The 10,378-nt window shown below is 40.1% G+C and overlaps 1 protein-coding gene across 2 annotated transcripts in view; it reads right to left on the reverse strand.

The window, feature by feature from the left end:
* Positions 1-1,384: 1,384 nt before the first annotated feature.
* The window catches only part of DYDC1 (DPY30 domain containing 1), a 16,546-nt gene continuing 7,552 nt past the window's right edge, over positions 1,385-10,378 (reverse strand). The window contains exons 3-6 of one of the 2 annotated variants that reach the window (XM_011929217.1): positions 7,652-7,744; positions 4,371-4,427; positions 3,743-3,847; positions 1,385-1,464 (exon numbers count right to left, since the gene is read on the reverse strand). In XM_011929217.1, coding sequence (XP_011784607.1) covers positions 1,435-1,464; positions 3,743-3,847; positions 4,371-4,427; positions 7,652-7,744 — 285 coding nt within the window. In that variant the 3' untranslated portion in view covers positions 1,385-1,434. Of the gene's footprint in view, positions 1,465-3,691; positions 3,848-4,370; positions 4,428-7,651; positions 7,745-10,378 lie in introns of those variants that run through there. The other variant, XM_011929211.1, reaches the window with a different exon arrangement.

A 10,378-nucleotide genomic window follows, 5' to 3' on the forward strand; every position in this document is an offset into this window, starting at 1 on the left:
AGAGCCCTCACGACCTATTCACCTCTTAAAGGTCTCACCTCTCAACACAGTTGTATTTGGGAAGAGAGGGGGACACATTCAAACCATAGCACCGTTTAAGCAAATGGACCATTCTGTACTCATTGCCTCAAAAAAAGTACTTTAGAAGCCACAATAGAATTTTTTTAAAGGAGTTTCTCTTGGCATTTGTGTTTTCACACCTATGTCCTTAAGAATAGAGTAGAAATAGAAAGGACTCACATCATAGATTTTGAAGAATTTTGTAAAGGAAGTAAGTATCCTTAGATGCCACAGAGTCTAAGGATAGACTGGAAACTTCAAAGGGGCCAGGAGTGTGTGGCCTGTATCCAGTCAGATCTTCTCACCAACAGTTGCCCCAATATTTGAGCTCACTGATAGAGCCAGAAGACATGAATACTCCTTTGCACCCCAGAATTTTGTTTCATCCCATTCAATTCACTCTATGTGAACACATCCTGCAATATCCCTAGACTTTATAAACCCCAAAGAGGACGACAGGAATCTGGACACCCAGCTGGGCAGAGAGGTGAGGAAGGGAAAGTCCTCATATCTGTTCTTGGCTGTAGAGGAACAAGCTAAGCTGGGGGAAACTCCTCCACCAGGACAGTGATGAAACACTCCTTCCCCCATCCCAACACCATCATATAAGTGTGGCTTAAGTGTTCTATGAAGCATCAGCTCCCAGCAAACTGGGGAGAGTTCTGCAGTTCACACCCAGGAGGAGACACCACATCTAGAGTATGTTGCACACCCTCCTGAGCCCTGCACAATGGCAACCTCACTCACTTCTCACAGACCAGCAACTTTCTTTTCTTTTCTTTTCTTTTCTTTTTTTTTGAGACAGAGTCTCACTCTGTCGCCCAGGCTGCAGTGCAGTTGTATGATCTCAGCTCATGCAACCTTCTCCTGCCTCAGCCTCCTAAGTAGCTGGGATTACAGATGCCCACCACCACGCCCGGCTAATTTTCTTCCGTATTTTTAGAAGAGATGGGGTTTCACCATGTTGGCTAGGCTGGTCTCAAACTCCTGACCTCAAATGATCCACCTGCCTCGGCCTCCCAAAGTGCTGGGAGGGATTACAGGTGTGAGCCACTGCTCCCAGCCAGCAACTTGCCTCTCAGGCAGTCTTGCTCTTGCATAGACGCACATATTAGTTCAGCTCACCTCCCATTTGCCTCTTTTGGTTGCTTCAGCAAACTGTCCTATTTTCCCAATGGAAATGTATAAATAACCAGTTGAACTGAAGGATCCAAAATAATACTTTGAGGCTACTCTTGAAGCCCATTCATAAATTGTCCTTAGAGGAAAAAAAAAGTAGAGTTCAAGTTTGAAGGCAAAAAAATACAAATTGGGAAACTCATGATTTGAAATTTGAAACAAACAAAAACATTTATTGCTCTCAGGTTGTTGGTCCTACAAATCTTGATCAATGTTTAATGCAATCTAAAAGCAAAACAAAAAGTAAATATGCCTTAATACAATTAGAACTGTGAAAAGGCACAAGCCAAAGAACTAAAACTTAGGTAACTTCTATGTGACTACATGAATGAAATTTTTGGGAGTTTCAGATGATTTCAAATGATATGCAAATTGAATATAACCATAAATTACGTTCTCAAAGTAGTTATTGTTCCATCCTTTCTTCTACTTCTCTTACTATGCGTTCTTATCCCTCTCATAGGCTCCTCTTCCTGTGGCCATCCCTTCAGTGTTGGAATTGCTAATGGTTCCTCCCTGAGCCCCCAGGCCTTCACACACTGCACACTCTCCTAGGTACCTTACTCACTCCCCTTGCTTCATTCAGCACATATGCCCATGACTGCTGAATTTATATCTCTGGCCTGGGCCCCTTCCTAACATCAACTGTTCTTGGCTATTTTCACCTGCATATCTCAGAGCCACCTGAGAGTCAACATCTCTGCAACTGAAGTCATCAGTTTTTAAAAACCTGCTTCCTCTTCTTATGTTCATCAACTCATCAAGTGGTAACACTCTTAACTCAGTAGCCCAAGGAAGACATTTAGGCTTCATCCTGACCCTGCCCTGCACTGATCCTGTGAGCCAGTCTTAAATCCACTCAGTTCCCTCCATCTCTGCTGTCTAACCCTAGTCATCTTACATTTGGATCAGTGCAATAACTTCCTAAGTGGTCTCCCTTTTTCCGCTCCTGCTCCACACCAATCCTCTCTCCACCTTATAAAACACAGATTGAATCTTTAAGTCCTTTCAGTAACTCCTACTGCACCTAAGTCCAAAATCCCTAAAGCAACATACAAGTCCCAGTGTGCTCTGCCTTTATCCACCTCTCCAGCTTAAAATCATACCATTTTCCTAGCTCCACTCACCTTAGCCATTAATACTGGACGACTTCAGTCCCTTGAAAGCATCTTGCTATCTCTATCCTCTGGGCTCATCTCAGGCTAATTCCTTGAACTTCACCTCCTCAGGAAGACTTGTCCAGCCCAGGTCAAGTCTCTCCCTACTGTGTCCCTCAAAGAACCTTCCCCATTGGCCCATGTCCCCCAAGGGCAGAAGCCCAATCCATTTTGTTCATTGGCATTTTCTAGCTCCCTGCATAGTGCCAAATCATAGCTGACATTTAATAAAACTTTAAACAATTAACACTGAGTCTGTGCAGCTCCACTTTCTGAACAGCTCTTGAAAATAACATTTACTTCAGGCCATCAACATCTTGTCGCCTAGATTACTACCTCCTAAGCCGTCTCCTGACACTACTTCTCCATTTTCTTCCCCACACTGTTGCCAGATGGTCTTTGCAAAATGTAGCTCTCATCATATGAGCCTCCACTGCCTTCAGGATAAAATCTAAGCCTCTGAACAGAAATGACAAGTGCTTTCATGGTCTGGCCCCTACTTTTTCCTGGCCTCAGCTCTCACCCCTCCCTGCCTCACTCCCTCTACACTCTCTCCTATCTGGGTCTTCACACCTTCCGTGCTCTCTGCCTGGAGCACTACCCTCGGCCTCCCATGCCACCAGTGAGTAGCAAATCATTAGCTTCCTTCCCTGACTGAGGTTCCTCAACTGTGCTGGCTGTTGCTCCTTGTTAGTGTACACAAATTAAAGTGACAAAATGTACCCTTCTTCCAGGACAGTCCTGGCTTACATCTGCTGATCCGGCTCTCATTCTCAAAAGCATACTGGTTTGGACAATAAATTATGTGGTCCCGCTAACCATGACTATTAAATGCTCATCTAATTGTCTGTTTCTCCCCTGACAATAAACTCCACAAGATCAAAGCCATCTGCCTTATTCACCACACCATCGGGCATAGTCCCTGGCATATGGAAGATGTGGTATGTTTGTTAAATAAACAAATGTACTTACATACTGGAGAAGCATGCACTCTCATTAAGGCATTCATTTGGTTCCAGGGTTTGTTACTGAGGACCAAAATCGTGCCCCCCACACCAAATTTAAAGATCATGTATTTCACAAAATGGTTTTAAAACGTATTTTGAAGAGGTTTTGAGGTCACAGATACAGAAATAAAGATAAGCCAGTGACACTCTTCACAAAAGGGCAGAATGCCAATTAGGAATATAATCGGCAACCAGGGAACTGATTTTCTTTCTCTGAAGCAAAAGGCCCATTTGCCAACCAATCCTGGCCTAGCCTCACTTTCCCTAGGCTTTACCTAAGTGAAAAAATCAAAAACAAAAACAAAAAAGAGTTTTTTTACAAAACACACTGATACTGACATCAGAAAACATTGGTTCATCAAGTTCCTCCACTCTGCTCAAGTTAGGTGCCCCATAACGGTCGCTGATTTCAGCTAGTGTTTTGCCTGAGTCTAGCGTTGCGTCCTACAATCAAAAAATTGATGTTTACTTTTACATTATTTCAAAATTAATACATTACTTTTCTTTCAATTTTGATTAAAAATTTTCTGATTTATAACATTAAAATTCAACATTATTAATTAGTGGAATTAACCAATTTCTGTTAATGACAAGAGAATTCTGGTAATGAATTGAGTATCCTAGAATATAAAGCTAGAATTCTGGCAATAAATGCTAAAACTTTTTTTTAAATACCTGCAGAAATTTAAAACAATTGTAAGTAATTATGTGGTAAATAGCTTCAATATCTCAAGAGAGCCTAGTTTTTGAAAATCCAAACACAAACTGAATGTCCAATTTTTACCTACTGTGAGATTTTGCTTCAAAGCACATTATTTGTGACTTGTTATTACCAGAAAATATATACGGACTATCAGGTTTGAAAATATACTTGCTAAAAATTTAGCTACTTATGCATCAAAATTAAGCTTAAATTATAGGATACTCAATTCATTTCACATAACATAGAATGACTTTTTCTTCTCACCTCTGAATGTAGAGTATCTTCACTCCTAACTAGATTTTCCATATTCATTCTCATCTCCTATAATATATAAAAATTAAGAAAATACTTTGAATATACTTCATTTTGATTTAATATTTCATTTTTGGCATTTTTATTTTTACACAATGCTATGATCAATTTAAAGCAAAAATGCCGTCACTCTGAAAGAGAATGATCTGATTACATATTACAAAACTGCAGATCACAGTCTTATTTAATACTCTATACTAACAGAAGGCAACCATGTTTTATATATAATTAAATAAAACTTTTTAAAAAGTGAAATGGACTGAAACATTTAAACTGAAGCCAAATTATCTGCCAAAATAAAAACTGACAAAATAAAAATTATAATAGAACCTTAGAACAAGAGATTTTAAAGAGAAACTACACTTAAGCAGAGTTTTGCACATAATGAGAAAGAAGTAAACACTTCTACAGGAACTAATCTGGCCTAATGCAGAGGGACCTGAGCAATGCCCTCTTTAATACTCTGAGCACTGCAGTAGGAATGTACTGCCCAATATGGGAGGCCTCTTTCTGAATGTGAAAACGTTCTTCTAGCCAGCCAAACCTTGCTATGCCATCTACCTTTTCATTCTAAAGCAGCACGGTGGCCTAACTGACCCTGAGCTGATTCATTTTGGCTGCTAGAACACCAGTGATTTCTTGATCATACATATGGTTACCCTAATGATAGGAACATAAACAGCACTGTTTTCCCAAGACCACTCCATTTTCCTGGTAACTTCTTATCCAGCATCCACAAGGCTATATTGGGAACATCCATATTCTTATAGGACCATGTTCCTCTACCACAGAGATGGATATTTGACACAAACGAAGTCAGTCAGAATCCTTCTCCAAGATTCTTTTCCTAACTGAAACTAAAACAAGGCATCCATTCCTCTTAGATAGTAGAAACCACAACATTCTAAGACTCAGAAGCCATTAAGGCTCATGTTCCCCACCCATATGCAGCAAAGCAGCCCATAGTGAAAGAGTGAAACTAACAACCAGGGGAACAACAGAGGGGAGAGCCCTGGTAGCATCTGATTCTCTTGCTCCCAAAGTCTGAAAGGCCCAGTGATACCGAGTCCTTCACAGTTTAGGTATTAAACCCTTCCTTCAACCCAGAATCCTTCCAGCAAATTTCCCTTTGCACATGATAGTTTAAATTGTGAGTCTGCAGCCATAAGAAAGCCAGGGGAAAGAACATGAGTGGACTCAACTCTGAGCAATGTGCAAGGAAGTGGTACTTTGCAGGGGAGTACCTATGCTATGGTGAGGGATGATAAGCCAATAGAAATAGGAATTACTAAAGTTATTGTGGCTCTGGTCACACAAGCTGCTGATGCCTAGAGATGGTAAAATAACACGAATGTGGCTCTCTGGAGTCACAAAATAGAGACCAATCCTTCCTATAGACTTTTAAGCACTTTAATGTAGCTATCAGATCACTTTGATTAAAAAATATTTTAAATTCCTTTATTCTGATCACTGCCTTCTTGATATGTTCCTGTATTTTCTTTTTCAGTTTAGATCCGTGAATCTCTTTCAAAAATTATTTAATTTTTAATTTTTACTGACATATAATAGCTGTACATATTTATGATATACATTTGATATTTTGATACAAGTATACAATATGTAATGATCAAATCAGGATATTTGAGATATCCATCATCTTAAACATTATATCTTTGTGAACCTCTTTTTTTTTTTTTGAGACGGAGTCTCGCTCTGTTGCCCAGGCTGGAGTGCAGTGGCGAGATCTAGGCTCACTGCAAGCTCTGCCTCCTGGGTTCACGCCATTCTCCTGCCTCAGCCTCCCGAGTAGCTGAGACTACAGGCGGCCACCACCATGCCCAGCTAATTTTTTTGTATTTTTAGTAGAGATGGGGTTTCACCATGTTAGCCAGGATGGTCTCAATCTCCTGACCTCGTGATCCGCCCACCTCAGCTTCCCAAAGTGCTGGGATTACAGGCATGAGCCACGGTGTCCGGCCCTTTTGTGAATCTTAAAGAGAAAGGGATGCTTGTGTATGTGTGCATACAGGCATATCCCTGTGCTCACACTACACTCAGACTAAGACAGCATCAGCGTCTGTATTTTTTTAAATTATGCATAAGGCTTTTATCCTTTTAAAAAAAATCTCACTTTTTGATTTAATTCACCATTCATACTTTAAAAATATTGATTTAATAAATGATTCTCTCATTTAAGCATCAATAAACATAATGAACATTGTCTATAAAACCTGCTTCTTTTTTCAGTTTTAATTATGGAATAAAAAGGGGGAGCAACATTTGATTAAGAGATAGTAGCTATAAACTCAGTCATCTAGAATACTGGTCTATATGACTCACAGCTTTTGGATGCAGGAAATATGGGTCAAACTCGAGACCTGACATGATACAGACACAACCAATGAAGATGGGCTTTCTTTAAATAAGTTACTTTAGGCCGGGTGTGATGGCCCATATCTGTAATCCCAGCAATTTGGGAGGACAAAGTGGGCAGATTGCCTGAGCTCAGGAGTTCGAGATCAGCTTGGACAACATGGCAAAACCCCGTCTCTACTAAAAATACAAAAAATTAGCCAGGCATGGTTGTGCGTGCCTGTAATCCCAGCTACTCAGGAGGCTGAGGCACGAGAATTGCTTGAACCCGGGAGGTGGAGGTTGCAGTGAGCCGAGATCACGCCACTGTACTCCAGCCTGGGTGACAGAGTGAGACTCTGTCTCAAAACAAATAAACAAACAAACAAAAGAAATAAGTTACTGCATAGTTTATTTTAATGAAAGGCATGAAAGTCCATGTATGAACATATTTTAAAATGTAAATTCTTGCTGTTAAGACATTAACATAAAGACATAGACTACTGCCTCTGAGATCAGAATACCCTCAATATTCAACATCAGCTAATATAACTAGAAACAGCTAGCTCTTGACTAAAATGTTGAGGGTATCACTATTAGAGAACCCTACTACTCACAGAGAAGTTTCATAAACACGATTGTATTTGATTGTATAAGAATCCAGTGAGACATTCCTAATAGTATTTTACTGCTAGCTCTAGTTTTGAAACAGGTAAACTGAGACTGAAAAAGGTCATGAGACTTGTTTAGCTTACACAGCTAATATGTGGCATGTCTTCAGACTACAAATCCCATGGTCCTTCTGCCAAAAGCTGAAATAAACAGTTTGAAGATTCTAGAGAGTTTTAAATAAAACTGACATTTATAAAACTTCAAATTACCTTGTCTAATTGTTTTTGAGCTCTCTGTAGTTCTTGTATTCTCTGCCTCTCTTTTTCTTGCATTTCCAACTCCAGCTGCAATGCCAGCTGTTGCTGAATATTCAGAAATATGTCATATTACAGTTAGATTAATTGCAAGATAATTAAGTTTACACCCACCTTCCTTTCAGAAACTTACAATAAACAGTCACATCCAACTAATACTTTAGTTTCTACAAAAGTTTCCTGAAGCATAAAAATTTTTAAAAAGATTTTAATCTTCCTTAATTGCAAATTATAGAAAGCACAATTTGTACAAAATCATTTTCTCTTTTCTTCTTAAAGTAACAAATGAGATTGCAATAACTTTCCAGATAAATTTCTTTAAGCATAGATGGGTCTTCAAATAGCCACACATTGGTTGTAGAAGAGTGCATAAGAAACTCTTCAGAATATCATCTGATGGCTCTTGCCTATAATCCCAGCACTTTGGGAGGCCAAGATGGGCAGATCATTTGAGGTCAGGAATTTGAGAAAAGCCTGGCCAACATGGTGAAACCCTGTCTCTACTAAAAACACAAAAATTAGCTGTAAAAAAGATTACAGGGTGGCACACGCCTGTAATCTCAGCTACTCGGGAGGCTGAGGCAGGAGAATCGCTTGAACCTGGGAGGTGGAGGTTGCAGTGAGCCGAGATTGTGCCATTGCATTCCAGCCTAGGCAACAGAGTAAGACTCCCTGAAAAAAAAGAAAGAAAGAAAGAAAGAAAGAGAGGAAGGAAGGAAGGAAGGAAGGAAGGAAGGAAGGAGAAAGAAGGAAGGAAAGAAAGAAAGAAAAGAAAACAAAAGAAAAGAAGAAAAAAGAACATCATCTGAAATCATGACTAACCAACAATATATTTGCTCCCAACTCAGCGTATCTGTCACACTAAGATAGGGTTCAGCAATAAAGCCTGTGGGCCAAAGCCAACCCAACTCCTATTTTTTACAGCTTACAAACAAAGAATGGCTTTTACATTTTTAAATGGAAAAATTTAAAAGAAATAATATTTCATGACATAGGAAAATCGTATGAAATTTAAATTTCAGCATCCTTAACTAAAGCTTTATTGAATCACAGCCATGCCCATTTGTTTGCATATTGTCTATGAGCGCTTTCGTGCTGCCACAGCAGAGTGTAGTCATTGTAACAGAGACCACATGTGGTGCACTCACCACTTTGCCTGGCTGCCAGCACCCTACAAACCACAGTAACATTATTGTAACAGCAATGTTTGGAGTACCATGGTTATCACTATACTGTGACATTTAAAAAAATTATATCCATTATGTCAAAACAAGAAAGCCAGGGATGGGTGGTTCATTCCTGTAATCCCAGCTACTCAGGAGTGAGGCAGGAGGATTACTTGAAGCTAGGAGTTCAAGACTAGCCTGGGCAGCATAGTGAGACCCCCATCTCTAAACAAAATTTTGAGAAAAAAAAAGAAAACAAGTGAACTTTGAATGTCGCACTTTTAAGGCACACTAGAGCGTGTATTATTTTGTCATCAAATTAAATGGCAAAATATGTTTCCCGCTATACAGTGCCACTGTGCTAAAAGAATATAATAAATATCAACATTACCAGACTAAGCATTCATCACAATAGTCCCAGCTCACTGAGCACAAAGGTCAGAAAAATTAGAAAATTTAAAACAGAATTGGCTGGGCATGGTGGCTCACACCTGTAATCCCAGCATGTGGGAGGCCTGAGGTCAGGAGTTCGAGATCAGCCTGGCCAACATGGTGAAACCCCGTCTCTACTAAAAATACCAAAAAAATTAGCCAGGCAGGTGCCTGCAGTCTCAGCCACTTGGGAGGCTGAAGCAAGAGAATCACTCGAACCTGGGAGGCAGAGGTTGCAGTGAGCTGAGGTCGCGCCACTGCATTCCAGCTTGAGTGACAGAGCGAGCCTCTGTCTAGAAAAAAACAAAAACAGAATTATCACAGCAGAATTTCTTTACAAAACTTATAAATGAAAATAAGTCTGCAACAAAAGTAGGGTTCCAAGCAGCTCATTTGTTATGCAAGCAAGGAAAGATATTTACCAATGGTGAGTGAATTAAAACATATTTTATTTCAGTGGCCAAAAAAATATGTCCCAGAAAAAACTATCTTGTCTAAGATTTTAGCCTTTTGGTGAGAATAGCTGCTCAGAGTTGACACTGGGAGCAACATCAATAGTCAACTAAAAACAAGGCACATAATTCTGAGTGCCTTTCCTTGGCTCCTGATAAGTAGACAGATGTTCCTGACACTGCTCAGTTGTTCACGGAAAGGGTCAATGCTGAGTTTGAAGTGCCTGAAAAACCAAACCTCTATGAATAGTCTTTGATATGGTTTGGCTGTGTCCCCATTCAAATCTCAACTTGAATTTTATCTCCCAGAATTCCCAAGTGTTGTGGGAGGGACCCAGAAGGAATCATGGGAGCTGGTCTTCCCTGTGCTATTCTTGTGATAGTGAATAAGTCTCATGAGATCTGATGGGTTGATCAGGGGTTTCCACTTTTGCTTCTTCCTCATTTTCTCTTGCTGCCACCATGTAAGAAGTGCCTTTCGCCAGGCGCGGTGGCTCAAGCCTGTAATCCCAGCACTTTGGGAGGCCGAGACGGGTGGATTACGAGGTCAGGAGATTGAGACCATCCTGGCTAACACGGTGAAACCACGTCTCTACTAAAAAAATACAAAAAACTAGCCGGGCGAGGTGGCG

The sequence above is a fragment of the Colobus angolensis genome, unplaced genomic scaffold (genome assembly GCF_000951035.1).
Source record: "Colobus angolensis palliatus isolate OR3802 unplaced genomic scaffold, Cang.pa_1.0 Scaffold12, whole genome shotgun sequence".
Taxonomy (NCBI): domain Eukaryota; kingdom Metazoa; phylum Chordata; class Mammalia; order Primates; family Cercopithecidae; genus Colobus; species Colobus angolensis.